At 38.6% G+C, this 18,309-nt stretch overlaps 1 protein-coding gene across 3 annotated transcripts in view; it reads right to left on the reverse strand.

Moving 5' to 3' along the window:
• Positions 1-18,309, reverse strand: part of LOC120746248 (prolactin receptor-like) — a 50,320-nt gene that overhangs the window by 3,204 nt on the left and 28,807 nt on the right. For all 3 annotated transcript variants that reach the window (XM_040051625.1, XM_040051624.1, XM_040051626.1), the window contains exons 3-7: positions 8,099-8,240; positions 6,547-6,716; positions 2,988-3,166; positions 2,174-2,327; positions 449-536 (exon numbers count right to left, since the gene is read on the reverse strand). In XM_040051625.1, coding sequence (XP_039907559.1) covers positions 449-536; positions 2,174-2,327; positions 2,988-3,166; positions 6,547-6,716; positions 8,099-8,240 — 733 coding nt within the window. The remainder of the gene's footprint in view (positions 1-448; positions 537-2,173; positions 2,328-2,987; positions 3,167-6,546; positions 6,717-8,098; positions 8,241-18,309) is intronic.

The following is an 18,309-nucleotide window of genomic DNA, read 5'->3' on the forward strand; positions in this document are numbered from 1 at the left end:
GAAAAAGGGTGTACTTGCCTTTAATTGACACACATAAAATAGGCAGCTTTGCGGCAGCACTAAGCTAGCACACACACATTGAACGAAGTCGGTGTTCCAGCCATAAAATGTATTTAATCTTTTTTAAAAATGTAGCGTTATCTCTGAGCCTGCTCTTCCTGTGCGTCAGAATTGGATAGTTTAACAATTTAAGTTTAACAATTTCTCTGCAGCTGAACATTCTTTACAACTTTGAAGGTCTTCCTAAAAATGAATCAGTTCAGATGTAAAGAAAATTCTTATTGACAGCTACAAAAACAAGAAGCAGGGCAGCAGTTAGCGTCTTACTTCTACGCCTGCAATATTAAACCCAAAAATCTAAATCAAATGATGTGTGTGTGTTTGTGTGTCCAGGCGCATGTGTATATGTGGCAAGACAAAGATAGAAACAGATGTGTATTTTTCTCACCTCTTGCTTTGTAGAACAATACTGAAGGTGATAACAAGCAGAGCCACAACACCAACTCCAGTCACCAGAATCAGCACCAGCAATTTACCTGCACAGGTAAAACACACCTTGAGTCACCGTCCCTCTCCTCCTCCCCTGCAGCTTTACTCCTTCAGTGACACATTTAATTGGGAAAAGGGATTTTTTTTTAGCAGAGGAAATCTTTTGTGGTGTTGTGGGTGGGCCTAAGGGGCTTGGACCCACCAATTTAACAAAGAGCCCATCAGGACTGCCTGCGAGAGAGATTTTCCTCGATTTCATGTTAAATGATTATAACAAATACAATTAAAAAGAAAAAATGAAAAAAGACTGTCGTTTTCCAATCTTTGAAGATAACATTCATTAATTTATCATTCACACCAATCAGAACAGGGCATTCCACACGAGCTAATGCATGTTAAGCAAGCAGGAGTCATTCAGCAAAGAAACTTTCTTTAATTTTTTTTCTTTTGCATTGCATACTGCTGTGGATGCATATCTTGTGACATGGCATGATGCTTATTGAAGCAGCATGGCTCTCTCCTGCTGTTTAAAAGATATTTACACTAGCCTTAGGGGAAAAAACTAATTTTCCCTGAGATTGTTAATAAATAGGTCACATGTATTTTACACAGTAGCTTTTTTTCACAGTAGAACTACACAGAGCTGAACATTTCTGCGTATCGTTCTCTTTGAAAGCAGAGGCAGTTTCTATTGAGAGAAGTTAATGAATTTAAATACAATGAGCCTCTCGATTGATGAGAGTCAATGTAGCTTATCAAACAGTCTCTTTCTTCAGCTCTCTTTTACTGTGATCTAGTCTATATGATGGAAATAATTCAAATAAGACAGGATTTATTTAATTTCAGTTGGATTTCAGTGTCTAGCCATCCATCCATCATCTATGGAGTAGTAGCAGATCTAATCTGAATCCCTCCCAAATGACTGAAGTCCTCACCCGATCACTGAGGGAGAGCCTCTTTCAGTCACTGCCCACAGCTTGTGAACTGGCTTATATTAGTATTTCTAATGTACAGCAAAAATAACAGTGATTGATTGGGTACTGCTTCCTTGATTGATACAGGCACATGTACCTGCTTGTAATAAATAGAAGTGGTAGCATTAAAAACATTAACTTCTGTAATGTGAATCCTCAGCTCAAATAGACCTGATCCATTCTGTCCAAATTCAGAATCCTGGCACTGCACTGAAAGAAATGCTGTTTCTATGTCTGAAAAACTGTCTTTTTTTGTTTGTTTTTTTTTATTTGTTTTTTAAAACAACATTGCATGTAAAATAAATATGCTTAATGTGCTTAAAAAAGCTTAGCATGTGTCTGCAGGATTAATGTCTAGTGTCAAGCTGTAGATGTTTGAATCCTTCCTCCTGTGCCACAGCACTACTGAGTCTGTGTTGAGAGCTTTTAACTGGATGGTGTTTTTTTTTAAGTTATTGATGTCTTGTCATTGCCTGTACTCAATGCAATGTGATTTTATGCCTGCATTATAAAGCTTTAGTTAGGATCTGCAATAAAATTTGTTCAAAATGAATCTCACGAGAAACCCACAAAATATAATTTAAAAATGCAGAAACATACTGTGTTCACTGCAATTAAAACAACAATACATGTAAAAATAAGAAACACTTGAAAGTCAAAACCAGAAGCATGTAAATCAGCACCGTTACTCCGTCTGGCTGCTGATGTACCTGCAGACTGCCTCGGGGGGATGCTCATCAACAGCGTGGCGCTCCAGTCACTCCACAGCTTTGAGTGCTGCGCACGGCAACGAACTCGGACCACGTAGTCATCCACCGGGAGTCCAAGCAGCTCCACCTGAGGCTCACGCAGAGGATACTTCACCTGCAAACAGACAACATGTTCTGTGACATGCAGACCATAATGAACTACTTTATACGTAAAACTCTGTCTAAAGGAGAGTAATGAACTCAGTGTAACGTGTATAACATTTTCTGCCACATTGTTTTACACAGAATTTTGTTAGCAAATTTTTTTTAAGTTCTTGGTTTGTTTGTTTTGTATCTTGAGATTCTGTGTGCTCAATTTAGGGTCTCTCCTCTTTTTTCCTGACATTTTGTTGAAGTTTGCCATCCTCATCACATTTTTGTTTGAGCTTGTTTTTTCTAATGTCTATTAATTAAATTCTGTACAAGATTCAAAATATCATCTTTTATGTAGATGATGCACCCAACATTTTCCTCACACCCACAAGCTAGTTTCTCATTCACCTGAAACCAAAACTCGATTAAAACAAATGACTGTAATCTCACATTTGAATCAGTTGTCTGCGCTTAAATTATTTTTAAAAGTAAAATAAAATAAAATAAAGGCAAATATCACCAATTTAATTCAGAAACACACCTCAGTGATGTAAAGATTTCTTTTCTTTCCTAAATAAATATCCAGAACTGTAAATGTAAAGATCTTCCCCCAAGAACTTTTTTTCTTTTCTTCCATTTGTATAAAAACTCATCTGTAGTTCATTATTACTTCTCTCTTTACCTTCCAGTTGTCTGGCTCGGTAATACGTCTGTACTGCAGCTCATAGACCAGCGTGATCCAACCGTACTGCACATGGGCAGGCACCGGGTAGGTCCAGGAGATCAGCGCATTGTGGCCCATTTCATCACCACCGACGTCTGTCAGGTTGTGGGTCAGGTTGACTGGTGTTTCCGTCTGAACTGTGAACAAAAAAAGGATCCAGAACATGGTAAATACTAGTGTATCAGAACTGTCAAAATTCTGGGTTCTCTTTTCTCTTAGACTTGGGTAGGAACTATTAGTACCCTACTTATCACAAAGCATATTGGGAGGCTTTGAGAGTACTATACAGGGATATAATATAAACACTACACTCTCTATATTTTAACATTAAAAAATGTCAAACTCTCTATGTAGTGAGTCGTGAAAATGTATTGGAGTGTTCTCATTAAAACTCTAATTGAAATTCGACATCAAAGGGTATTTGTCAGAGGGAAATTCACCCTCTGACTGATTCATCTAAGGTGTGTTTGCTTCTTCTTAGGTGTGCAACATTTCAGTAATGAGTCATGAGAATAATTAGTTTCTAACACTGAAACTGTAACCTCTAATTCAATTCCAGTGAAAACGCCTATCTGCAGCTGTTAGCTGAATCTCCTGCATGGCTGTGATAAGAGCGACGTCTCTGACCTCCCCTGACATCTGAGGCACACAAAAAAAGAGCACTACACTGCTGGTCACATGATGCTGCTTCACGCACGTGTTCAATGATAATGATGCCAAGCAGACCTCCGATCTGCAACCCCTCAAAACCAGCTCAGGAAGTGGACTGCTCTGGTCCAAATGTGCAGCATCAGGATAATAACAGACACTCAGTCCCTAATAAATGAGATTAGCAGCTGGTCATTACACGCAGAATCTCAATATAAGCAGGGTCTGAGGCCTTTAAAAAACTTCCCTCAATTAAGGAATGACCTTGTGAATCTTATATTTAAGTAAGAATGAATGGCTGCTAATAGACTCAATATGAAGTGAAACAAGATTCTAATTACATCAGGAGCTCACTCACATGGTTAACCTTGAAATGCTCCACAGCTAAATTACTTCAGTTCAGACTGAGCATACTGAGAGATTCTGAGGCTGGTTTTAACTTTATTATTAACTTTATTTATTAATAAATAATAACTATTTATTATTTATTTATTAACTTTATTGTTATCTTATATTATTATTATTGTTATGTATTTTCTTACAACGCTTCAGTAAGTGATAGGCAGGTTGCTTCTCTAAGACCATTGCTGATGTCTTTCCTTCTTGGCATTGAGTTACCGCACACCTGAATGTTCCTGACTAGCAAACTCCCAAAACTTTAACAGAGGTGCTCACACTTGCTGCTGAAATGTAAAATATTTGAATTTAAAAAGGGTGAAATTTTATTTTACCATGACTGAATATTTGATTAAGTATTATGATTTGTTTCTGTCATAAATACCTTTTAAAAACTAAAAAGGCCTTTCAGAAGTAAAGACATTTTACGTGAAATCAAATTTCATACTTTTTAAAACTTCTTAAGAATGCATGGGAACCCTGATTTATCTACCTCATGTGGAGACATATAATTACATTCCCCTTTTTTCACACAACTAGATTCCCATTTGCTTTGCAGACTTGTGCTTAAGTGTTACTTTTTACTGCCTTTAACAGAATAAATCCAATTTAGCCAAGAAGTCAGCAATCATGTCAGTCGGGACGGTGAGTAGAGGTTATTAAGCCTTAAAACATATTCTGGCAGAAAGCAACAGGCTCTGAAAATAAGTCAAGAGAGCAGTGCTGGGAGAAAACCATTAATCTTGTGAATTCATAAGTGAAAACATTTATTTTGCCACTCAATCTGCTCTCAATGCTGCTGTTTCTTTCCAAACTGACAGCTGCTCATTAAAGATGTTAAATGTTAAACTAGATCCATTTAAATAGAGCTGAAGAAGCGCATTCAGGTATGGCACTGTGCCATAATGAAGGAGACGAGGAAATCACTTTACCTTTGGACCAAAGCAAAGTAAAATTTGTTTTCCCAAATTGAATAGGCTCTGTAATAGACTGAACAGCTTTCTAATCTGCTTGATTTGTTGCCATTCCAGCTAAAAATGGAGTTAAGAGCCAAGCCAATTGGTAATGTATTTTCTGATTCAGGAATTTAAATGTATGTAAGTTGTGAGGAGACAGCAGACAGTGTGTGCTGCAAAAGTACAAATAGAAAGTGCCAAAAGAGCCAAATGTTGACAACACAGCATTCTGACCTGTCATCCAAACATGGTCCCTCTAGGTTACAAAAAAAAGCATAGCCAAAACACTTACATACAAACCAGTGTGTGACATCACTGTGGCTGTGTCCATCTGTTATATACAGTTTATGTGTAAAAGGTATTCCCTCAGCAGACGGTACTTGTTACACTTAAAGACAATTTTAAATCAAAACTCTAAACACAACCTGTCCAGACGAGGTTATGTGTTGAGGGTAAGTACCATGGTGATTCAGCCAGATAGCCACAACGCTTCCTTTAATCTCCCTTCATAGCGCACACCTCAAATCCCCCTATTATCCTCTATTTAGGTTCAGGATTAATCCAATCCAGATGAAGTAGGTGGGTAATTATTCACGCCATCACAGTGACTATTACAGTTGTTATTAACTCCTAGTTCTCGGCAAACTGGCAGCTCTGTCAACTGTCAAGTGCTCTTTGTCTTTTTATGAACTTGAAGATGAGCCTAAAGATCCTCCTCTGTCCTTGAGTGTTAATTTTTTTAATGAATGATGTGATGTAATGATAAAGAGGTCATATTTACAGCTGTACTTAGTTAGGGCTAATTTTGAGCAAGGACAAAACCTGTTATTTACATAGTGAATAAAGGTCATATTGAGCTGCTTGTACTAATAACACATTTGGTTGCTTTTTACCAGATACACATAAAATTACAGCTCAATTATGATGACAGTAAGGAAAAGTTAAAAACCTACTGATTTCCAGTCCAAAGTCTTTTGGCTCTTTATGTACAAATGTTTTTCTGTTTCTGATTTATATCGAGTTTGAGATTAGAACAAGTTCTCCTTCCCGTGAACTTGCTGTGAATTATCTTATTTATGCAATCTTTTAAGTTTTCCAGGAGGTAAAATGAATTAAAGCCTGCAGACAATAAAGTCATCTCACTTTTGCCCTTTATTTCGCTGCTGCTTTGACCACAGGCGGCGCAGCTGGCTGTCTGAGCATGAAGATTTCTTTTTTAAAAAATGGGTTTATCAATACTCAGACATGAATTTTGAAGCCTTGAAACTCGCTCTGTTTTCGTCTGTTTTCTTGTATCACTTTGTTCTCAATGTTAGTCAGTAAATAAGAGGTCACAAGGAGAAATCTGCACCAAAATCCATTTCCAATGGAATCAAATTCCATTTAACAGAACAGTTTTGTTGTTGGCCGAATAACAAACGAACCAAATCAAATAGAAACAAAAAACTGAACTTCTGTGTAATGGAGTCATATAATTAGTTTGAATCAGCATTTTTAACCCAGATCCGACCCCTTACCTATTTCCGCCACGTCCAGGCAGTGCTGCTTGGAGGTGTAGTTTCTGTGGGTGGTTATGGCGGTCACGGTCAAACAGTACACCGTCCATATAGATGTGTGGCTGCTGTCAAAGTGGCAGCTGTTGGGGCCGCCAGTCACATAGTCTGGACATTCCAGTTTGGCTTCCTTCCTTCACAAAATCAAAGAAAAAACACATTTAGATAAGCACTAACAAACAAAAGGAAAATCAGTAAATTAACACTGGACATCTTTTTAAACAATACTTGGACTTTCTTTTCTTTTTGGCCTTTTTAACAGTCTAATTTTGTCTAATTTCCAAGCAGGTTTGCAATAATTTATCACACTTATTGTAGCCATCATGAAGCCAAACATCCAACCAGAGTCCTGAAGAACTGTTTTCAGCCAAAAGAAAAACAAGGTATCCCACAACAGATGGTCTCACTCCTGAGGACCTGAGGTTAAAGAATGGAGATTACAGAGAGAGACACACAAATTCTGGGGAAAGTTCTCGATCAAACCCCAAATCAAGACTGAATCCAGTCCTGACCTAGTAGTCCCAACATCTGAAACCAGCTTAAAACCAGGTTAAAACCATTATAAAGAAATGGCCAAATCAAAGCCCCAAATCAGGTTCAACGTTAGGCTAATGCCTCAAATTGATCTTAACTGTAATATTTTAAGGAACTTGTCTTTAAGTTTTGAAACTTTTCTATATGGAGGATAATCACAAACTTATGTTTAACCTTATTAGCATGTTTGTTTTCAGTCCTAGTGAGGGTATTTCATGTAAATAAAAAGTGTGTAATGGCAGTTTAATATATTAAAACACAAACAGCACTGAGGTGTGCCTGCAGAGTGTGATCTCCCTGTCTGAGCTGTGACTTTATTCCTAGCTGCTTTGGTGTTTAGTAAGATTTTGTCTTTTTTTTTTTTTTTTATCAGATAATCCCTGATCTACATTTGTTTTCCCAAACAAACATACAAAGTGCAGCAGGAGATGAAACAACAATCAGTAGGAGCTCTGAAGCCACGTGGTGGTCAAAAGCACAATCCAATTTGTCCTGATTAGTGGCAGCGTTTTCTTTGCTGTGGCTGCCATCTGGGCCAGCTGGCATCTGTTTGAGGTCACGTGAGTCTGCGTGCAGGATTTCAGAGCAGCTTGGAAATATTGACCTTCTTAAAAGCTTCCTGGTGACGCGAAGCACGAGAAATCAAACTGCACAAACTCACCTGACCCAGAAACTGACCCAGTGTGCTGCTGATCTGGCGCTTCTTTTATAGTTTCACAAGGCTAAAACAAGACTCTTATTGTTTGTTAGGGTGGCTGTTTTACAAGGTTTTATAACGCAATATGTTTACACTAACCCCACTAATGTGGGTTAGTGTAAAGCATTCATGAAATTTGAAACAATTTGATTACAATTTTTAAAGCCTTTTAGTCCCTCTTGTATCGACAACTCAGTCTCAAACATATGCACTAAGGCCACCAGTCAACACCTACTTCTACTGTTTATTTTAGTCCTAGTTAACTGTGAGATGTGGAGTTCATACTCTTTGGAGTAGGTGAGGATGTGGGTGACTTCCTCTCCATCTGTCAGGTTGCTGAGTGGATGCCACCAGCAGGTGAAGTCCTCCATGTTTGGCGAGCGGCAGAAGTAGATGTGAGGCCTTGTCGTGGCGCCACCAGCCGCCTCTGTGGAGTCACACATGGGTGGAGTTAGAGGAAGTAATTATGAAATGAAATTATAGTCTGCTCACCACATCTTTCTTCCTCAAGCCCCTCAATTTAATTCATTCTGTCTGTTACAAGCCATTTTAGCTACTTCCTCTTTAAAGTCATCCTCCCTTTGACCTAACATTCATTTGACTGGCTGTCTGTCAGTTTGAAATATTTGGCCACATTTGTGCCTGTGATATCATACACAGCCAAGAGTAGAAAAAAACTGAACCTGAGTGTCTGAAATCTGAAATTTTGCTCACAATGAACACCTGTATATACAGTGACCTTCATTGTTTTAAACTTGTATGTATGACACACAATAAGAAATAGCAGCTGTGGTGCAAAAATCATTGATGATTATGCCAACTATTATCCAGGTTAAGAAACAGGTTAAAGAAACATTTGTAGAAATGAAATGTGCACAAGACTCATAAAGAACTCAGGAAGCTTTTACTTTTTGTTTTGTAGATTTAAGTGCTGCTTTTGTCTTTTTAAAGTATGTTAATCAAGAAGTAGGACAACTGAAGCAAACATGGCCCACATGACTGCAGCAAACTGAAAACTATTGCAATCATTTCTAAAAACACGTCCTCTCTTTTTTATGATTTATTGAGAGCAGACTGATGATAATTCAATTTCTTTCAAATTAAATATAAAAGACAGAGACAAAGTGGGCATACAGCTGTGCTCCACAGTAACTCTTTGATCAGTCGGCTCTTCTTCAGGCACAGCAGGGATTTTGGAGACTCACACTGTGAATACAAACACAGTGCTCTCTAAAGCATGACACTCTTGCACAAGCAGAAAAACAACTGGCCGAAAACAGGGGCAGAGAAATCAATCAACCACTCATCAGCCACACGTGAACAGTTGGCAAGTGTCAAAAAACACCCTGCGCCAAAAAGGAGGCAGGAAAAAATGTATTGATAAATAAATAAATGTTCAGAAATAATTAAAATAAATGAATGAACATATCAGTTGAATGATATATAAATATTTATGGATTCATTTATATTTCTGAAAAAAAAAAAAACCCGTTGTAGTTTGTGTCCGCTCAACATGGGCGTGAACTTTATTGGGCGGTTTGGGTTTGTAATGATTTCTTTAAACTGATCTGTTTCCAGGGTGGCTCGATTGTACAGCATTTAATGACTTTAAAAATATGAGAGTTCACAATTTTGAATTTATTTTGGAATTCTCTAATGTACAGAGTTATACATACAGACTCAAATATATACTCACTTAAATCTTTCAGTGATGCTGAGGGTTCTGGAGAGTCTTTTAACTTTTTAAGGCATATTAACTTCTTATTAGCGATCATTACAAGTGGTTGCTTCATTGTTCAGCACAACAGCACTAATTAACAGCAATCACTGGACTGACTAATATACGGGGTGGCTGTAACTCAGGTGGCAGAGCAGGTCAGTCACTAATCAGAAGGTCGGTGGTTTGATCCCAGGCTGCCTCCTGGCTGCATGCCAAATATCCTTGGGCAAGATACTAACCCCATGTTTGCCTACTGGTGGTGGTCAGAGGGCCAGTGTCCGGCAGCCTCGCCTCTGTCAGTGCGTCCCAGGGCAGCTGTGGCTACAATGTAGTTTGCCATCGCCTGTGTGTGAATGGGTGAATGACTGAATGTAGTGTAAAGCGCTTTGGGGTCCTTAAGGACTAGAAAAGCGCTATACAAATGCAGGCCACTTACTCAGAACAATGGGAAAATTCAAGGAACTTAGATTAAGATTTGCAGATTTACACAGGTTAGGAATGTCTCTTGGAGCCATTTTGTAAACAACTGGAAATTCCAAGATGATCAGTTCAACATTTCAAGAATTTGTATCTGTAACTTTTTTGCAACACCTTAAAGTTTGACTGAAATTTGCAGCTGCCCACATGGACAAGCCAAATGCCTTCTGGAGAAAAGTTTTGTGGTCAGACAAAAGAAAGTTTGAGCCGCCTGGCCACAACGACAAGAGGTATATTGGTAGATAGAGGTATGTAAACACTGTACCATTTGGCAAGTATGGTGGTAGCATCATGCTATGGCGCTGTTTTGCTGACAGTTGTACTAGCATATTACATAAACTGGATGGAAAAATCAAGGAGGACTATACCTCCAAATTCTTCAGCTTCATCTCAAATCAACAGCTAGATCGTCAAAATGTCTCAAGCAGAACAATGATTTAGAAAAAAACAAAACAAAAACAAATATGTGGCCAGGTGCTTAAAACATGTGCTGAGCAACTATGCAGTGTTTTTTCTTATATCTTTCTTTTATCACTTCAGCAACAAAAGGTTTCCCGAGGTATGGAAAAAATCAATTATTTCTCCAGTCGCTAAGACCACAAAACCTACATCATTAAATGATTTTAGGCCCGTCACTTTAACATAGTGATGAAGTCTTTTGAATAAATTATCAGGAAGGAGATCCTGCAGCAGGTAGAAAAGCTTATTGGCCCACTACAATTTGCATACAGGCCTTGTAGGGGTGTTGATGATGCAGTGGTCACTCTGTTAAATTTCCTATATTGCCATCTTGATGGTGCCAAAGCATCATGCTCAGGTCTCATTTATTGTTTTTTCTTCAGCTTTTAATACTATCCAGCCACATAGCTTAGCTGATGAACTTCTTAACCAGTCTAAAGTTGATTTTAATCTTGTTCGCTGGATTTTAGACTTTTTAGCTGACAGATCTCAGTGTGTGAGAGTAAACGGCTGTTTTTCCAAACAGCTGAACTCTTCTACTGCTTCACCACAGGGTTGCTGCCTCTCCACTTTACTATATATTTTGTACAGTAATGAATGTCGCAGTACACAGGCTAACAGGCATCTCATTACAGATGCCGATGACACAGTCATGGTAAGCCTCCTTCATGGTGAAGAGGATTCCCATGGGCCTGTTGTGGATGAGTTTGCTTCTTGGTGTGATCAGTCATTTTAATGATCAACACCTTGAAAACCAAGGACATGGTTATTGACTTCAGGAAGTCATCCCCCCATCCTGCACAATGGTGCAGCCATTGAACTGGTGGACAGTTATAAGTATTTGGGGGTTGTTCTTGATAAGACTCTGTCCCTTTGAGCCATATCTTGCTGCTGCAGTGAAAAAGGTTCAACAAAGACTACTTTTTAAGGAGATTGGGTTTTAACGTGTCTTCTGAAATAATGACCCCCTTTTTTTTTTTATAAAAGTTTTATTGAATCTGTTTTATTTGTTCTGCATCATTGCTTGGTATGGTAATATGTCTTTTAACAATAAGGCCAGACTTAGCAATCTGGTTAAAGTGGCTGGTCAGATTTCAGGGAGGTCTCAGGTCCAACTTGTGGACTTTTATAACAGGCAGGTGCTGAGGAAGGCAACCTCTGTCTCAGACCATTCTCTCTTTAATGATTTTCAGCTGCTTCCCTCCGGTCGTGGGTATAAAGTGCCTCCAGTAAAGACAAAGAGACATAGCGTGTCTTTTGTACCTGCTGCTATAATCACGGTTAATAATACTAAACCATAAGGGTTGTTGCCATTGCACATTTGCATTTTTTTATGAAAAATTTGGTCTGTTTTCTCTGGGCTTTGTGTTGTGTTTCTTTGTTTTTGTCTCTCTGTATGAACAGACTGCAAATCAATTTCCCACTGGGGACAATAAAGTTACCATTGACCCAGTTAAATAGCCAAAAACAAAACAAAAGAAAAACAGATAAAATCTGTTTTTTGAGTGGATGGAGCAGGCTAAGATTAACCTTCTGGAATGAACTTCCCAAATCCTCAACACCATCTATATTGACATTTTGTGTACCGTGCTTTAAACCCAGGTCTGTGCCAGAAAACCAACCAATTTAAGCTAATGCTACCAATTCTGCCAAGAAGAGGGGTCAAATATCCAGCCAGAAGGCTTTTGACCCTGTGTGGATTAGAAAAAAAATCTAAAATAAGTTCAGACTGGAGCACCCAGTGCTTGTTTTTTTAATTCATTAAAGATGTGTGCGTGCAATCATTCCACCCAAAGAAATCATTAAAGCTCAAAAATTACTATGACATTCCATGAAACTTCTGTCCATCAATGTGTATATAAAGACATTTTTCCTTTTCTATTAAAAATAATAATAATAATAACAGAATAAAAGAATCTTATAAATGAAAAATGTATTGTTTGCTTGCTTTAATTTAATCTAAGTGTGGGACAAGTGAACCTTTTAAAGCTAATTTGATCAGATCACTTGTGTAAACCTGTCTATGTTGGGTCACATCTATTCATTTCCTTTCTATTCTTGTGTTTATTTATACTGTCTCAGCCCAGCTTAAGAACAGCAACAAGGAGAGGGAGACTAGTGAGGTGGTGACTTAGGACAAAAACCTAATGTATTGTAAACATATTATACATGACAACACAGCATGGTAGTTATTAATAAAACACTGTGGGAGCACAGCAGTGTGTCAACTTTGCCTTTATTACACACAAACTATTAAATCATGTTAAATCATTAAACAATACCTGCAGGGTCTCTGTATCTCTGCCACATGCTGGGGGCAAACGTCCCAGCTATTATTTCTGCACCTTAAGACATTTTGCATCTAATAAAAGACGGAAATTAAACCCCACGTTTCTTATCATAATCTACACAGGAAGGAAAACTTGCTAAAAAATTGTTCACCGCTTTGTTTTCGGTATCTCCTGGGCCGTTTTTGGCAAACTCGCATTGCTGAAACTAACCGGCTGAAGCAGCTTCGGTGCCAACACGTGCAAACTGCTGGAGAGAAAATCAAATCTTTCGTCCCAGTAAACACATGAAAGCATCTAATGAAAAAGCTGTGACTGACTGGATAATGGGAAGGTAACGAAATGGCTATCCAGTCAGACTGCTAGATCTCACACTCACACACACCCCACATACATAAAGTGGGAAACAACAGGGAGGAAAATCAATTATCCAGCTGTCATCTCTCCTCTGCTTCACCTCGACAAAATCCATTCTCTAATTTCATCAGTTTCTACCTCAAACACACACACAATTATCCAGCCCATCTCTATCTGATAGACTGTTAGTCCCATGACTGTGATTTAAAGCAGTGCTGGAAAATTGATTAGCGTCTGAAAGCAGAGGGAAAGCGGTCCTGTCTGCACAGACAGCATGCTGTTTGTTATAAATTTTGAAAAAAAGAAAAGATCAACGGCATCATCCAGGCGATGAGGTGGCACTGAGCTCTGAGCACTCTAGGAATTAACCGAGTTTATAGCTTTTTTATTTTAGGCGCCTACTTTTTGTTTAATGAAGCAGTGAGGCAGAAATCCCCTGCCTCCAAACAACCCGAGTACATCACAGTTTTATAATTGCAAAAATTCAAAGTGTACTGCACAGATTCTTTAATACAGGATTAGAGGTTGTGTATGAAAGGTTTCTGCAGTCACAGTACTGTTAAATAATAATCAAAGCTCTGATAGTAACGGATGCACGCAAACAGCAGATTGAAGTTTGTAACTAGAAGAAAAGTAACTTCTCTGATGGATGAGAGAGATGAAGTACTCAATTATCAGCTAATGTATAAAATGTATGAGTGCAACACACAGACTGAGATACCTGCTAACGAGTAACTGCTGTGTCCTGTTAAAGATTTATTACATGAAACGTGGAGCTGCACAAGACTTTAAATATAATTTTGTGTTGGGCAAATGTTTTGCAAAGTGGAAAAAACATATTTAGACTTTTTACTTGTGTAAAAGTTACAATCCTACTTAAATAGCTTAAAAGTAAACAAGCTGTAGAATCAAAGTAATTTGTCTTGTGAGATTAAAATAAATGTCAATGTATCGAGCTAGCTATACAGAGCATTCTACTTATGTAAAATGACCATTTTCAGAATATTATATACATAATATATAGACATTTTATTAAGCTATAATTATTATTATTCATTTATTGATGTGTACACGTCTCTTTAATGTTCCACCTTGATCTATGACAGTAAAATGAATCTTCAGAATAATAAGATGCTGATGCTTAATCATTTATAAGAAAATATTTGTATCAAACAAAAAAATTAGAAAGCTCTGCACACCTGAATTAAGGTGTGCTAGAAATTTGTGAAAGTATAATGGAGTAAAAGCAAAGGACTGTTAAGCAGCATAACGAAAAAATCCGTAAATTAAATACAAGTACATCAAACTAGTACTCGAGTAAATGTACTCAGTTACACTCCAACTGCTCTGGTGTTGGGCAATATAAGATTAATAGTACTCTGTTCCAATGACATTGGTGGGGGGGCACTACAGGGGCTCCCTCTAGGCATGCCCCTGCCAACAGCACAAACACTTCAGTTACTGAATTTGATTCTTGCAGACAGAGCAGCTACAGCCACCTGTGCCTCCATCCACCTCTGAAACACAGCGACTACACCCCTAACTTTTAAGCTTCACCTGTATCCAGACAGACGCTGCATAAACAAGTCAGCAATTGTTACTGTGTACCCGACGTGTGAATCTTGAACAGTTATCCATGACCAACTGCTTCAAAGCAGCAAAATCAGGCACACCTCATGTCTGTGTTATCATGTTAAAGCAGGGCCTCAGTGTGGTGATTAATGTAATGAAATACTGCTTGCCCGTTGAGATGACGCTGTGGGAAGCGAGCAGTAATCCATCTGAGAATTCGTGGCGCTTCAGTCTGCGAGCAGCAGGGAAACAAAGGCCTTGTGTTTGCTGTAAGAAGCTCAGGGAGCCACACTGCAGGGACTTTCTCATGAAAAACCAACACTTCTCAGAAATAAATCAGCTAAGGAACACACGCTGGGCACCAATAATGCTGGACAAATTTCTACCTGCAGATGAACAGCAGTGCTTGCAATTTAATTTTTCACAAAGAATGATATCCGGCTTTAATTGCACCAACAGAAGGAGAGAAAAGAAAGAAGGCGATTCTTAGAGTGACCTAGTTTAATATATGAAGATATGAAGAGATTTCAAAGGACCAGCCTCGTATTTACATGACACAACCGGAATATAACATGATTATTGAAGTGTACCAGAACTGGCTCTGCACCAGTGTCGTTAAAAACAAGTGCTAAATTTATTTTTGATGGAAACTTTCAAGCTCTCTCAATCTGCACAGAGCAGAGAAGGAGGTCAGGAAGTCAGACAAAGTATTACCAGAGAGCATCAAGTCAATTTTCAAAATAACAGAACAGACTATATTCTCTCCTGAAATGATTCAAAGCAAAGTGCATCAGAGACGTGATGACCTGAGGTCTGCGCTACGAAGCAGGATTTGGGTTTATCCAGGTAACTTCAAGGTTAATCCTGGGTTTTCAGCATTACAAAGGCAGTTCACACCTTACTGGGTGCATCTCCATGGTAACTTATGCTGCAGACCTGATCTGCTCTGGAGGAGGTTATGCTCCAGATTAGAGATCAACAGGTAGAAAATCACCTCCTGTTGACCGATCACTTCCCTGCAAAAATAGCATGGCCATTTCTAGAAGATCCCTCAGACATCTGTGCACGGAGTGTAGGAGGGTTGAAAGAAATATAAATTCTTCGATGAATTTTCTTTTCCTGATGGTTCATACTATGATCTCAAATGCTCCATTTCCCTAGCAATTTATAAAGAAATTATTGGTCAAGGCTTTTGCACAGTACTGCTTATAGTGCTTATTTTTACAGGACACAACAGCATCTGAACTGGGACTCAAACTGGCAACCAGTGGATTGCCCACACACACACACACACACACACACACACACACACACACACACACACACATATATATATATATATATATATATATATATATATTTTTTTTTTTTTTTTTTTTTTTTTCCCTTCTCGCTGTGCCATATGACTTTTAAAATTTTAGAAACAGATGTCTATATATAAAAACCATCTATGTTTTCCAGATTGTAATTCTTGGTGAAATGATGCAAAACTCAATGACGAACATAAACATAAAAAGATGCTCCTGCTGTTGATCAGAAGCAGGTCCTGCTGTCTGGCACAGGCAGTCGCAGCTTTTTAGCATTTTGGGAACGAACTAATGGCTGAGCCTCCCTTAAATGTCAAAACAAAAGCAGACATCTGGATAAGAAATAAAGCAAATACCATGTCCAGCCACACTGATTTATTGAATGCCAGTTACACACACACACACACACACACACACACACACACACACACACACACACACACACACTGAAGACATCAAACTAATTTGTTCTGACATTTGTCAAAACCGTTTTCGTTGTCAAATGCACAAACAGTCGTCCGAGTAGAACAAAGCCAGACAAATCACAGAAGGCTGATAACACTGCAGGGTCAGAAGTGTTTCACAGCTAAAGTTTGAAAGGGAGAATAAGATTTCAGCCATATGTCATAAAAAAGAAAGAATATAAAAAGGTTTACTCGTAAGCTTCCTGGGATATTAGTTGTGCAGAAAACAAAATGTCGATAAACACTTCCTGCGTGAACCTATACTGCTGTTTCTGAGCCAGGAGTCAGTCAATTAAGCCTGTGATTTCTGAAGGAAAATGTCAGGATATTTATCAGTGAGCTAAATGCCAAGAGAAAGCATGTGAGTCATACAGCAAGAGTTCAAAATTTAACTTAAAGTTCGCAACTTGCCATATTACTTGATTCTGATTGAAGCAAGCCACTCCTGTTACTGAAAATGACCAAGTCTGCGGTTCAGAGCAGGTACAGTCACTGAGAGGGAGCAAGAGAAAATCTCTGCAGGGGACTTAAGATAAAGGCTGCAAATTAGCTGTTGTCACCAAGCACCAGTGTGCAGGACTGAAAAGTGAAACCTGTGCTTAATGGTCACTCGAGGCTGGCTCCAGAAGTGACTTAATCCCCAAAGACTCCCGCATTAAATTGACCAGCTTTACAGCAAAAATGAACTTGTTTACAGCGCGATATAAAAAAATATAAGGCTTTGCTCTCCATATGGATAATTTCCACATTCATAAAAACAGTGTTTGTGTGTGGGACGGGAGGGGAGTAATTGGAGTAATTGCATTTACTGAACTGGACCTTTGGATTGTGTTTGTGCTATTAGTGCTTTTTGGAGCATTTTAAGTGGAATTATCTAACAAATAATGTGTCTTGCTGTGCTGGTACGGGGAGTCCATCCAGCAAGTGTGCAGTGTAGGGCTTTTTTTTTAATCTATGCACACAGTATCAAAAGAGAAGCATGGAAGAAGACAGTGCTGTGTGGTTTCTTCTGTAAACATCCCCTCGTAGACAGTTGGTCACTAATGGACATTCCAGTTGCCTAGGTAACCCCGTTGACTATCATGACTCAGAGACTGAGGACCCAAATGCAGACTCATGAAACGAATTGACAATGGACCTTTTAATAGACCTTTTAATAGATCCAAACAAAATTTTAATAGCTTGAAGAGGCAAGCAGGATCCAAAAGCTTCAAAAGCACAAGGGAGGACAAAGGGAAGCCAGCATTATTTATAGACACACAGGGTAATCAGGTAATGGTTGACAAGATGCAGCTGAACATAATCAGGACAATCAGAGAAGAGGAGAGAAGTAAAACAACACCACGAAGAACAAACAGACAGGAAAACCAATATCAAAACAGGAAGTCAGGGAACAACTAAACATGGACAAGAATGAACTTTAAACTGAAGGATGAGATTAATTAATGAGAGTAATTAATGTCATAAAAACACACACAGAAACTTGTGCTGAAGATAAATGAGAACTCAAGGGTTGAAGATAAGTAGTCAATGAAAACCCAAGCCTCAACTATAAAGGTTACCCACAGGGCATAGCAGTGACACGTCATGACCTATGGGTTACGTTATCTGCAGTACATCACTGCTGTCAAGTGCCTTTGGAAACAGCTGTGATTGGCAAATGCAATCAGGTGGTGATTCAGCAAGTGCTTGATTTGCTATTGCTTTCTGTTCCCTTGGCCAAGCCCGCGTTTTCAAAATAAGTTGATCATTAAATTATCATTATCGGTTATCGTGGGAAGCTAAATTTGATTATTCATGCAGCTGTACCTCCATACTGTGTGTGCCTTGGGCATTTCTTCAAATTAGTTCA

The sequence above is a fragment of the Simochromis diagramma genome, unplaced genomic scaffold (genome assembly GCF_900408965.1).
Source record: "Simochromis diagramma unplaced genomic scaffold, fSimDia1.1 OVJJ01000107.1, whole genome shotgun sequence".
In the NCBI taxonomy this organism is placed as follows: Eukaryota; Metazoa; Chordata; class Actinopteri; order Cichliformes; family Cichlidae; genus Simochromis; species Simochromis diagramma.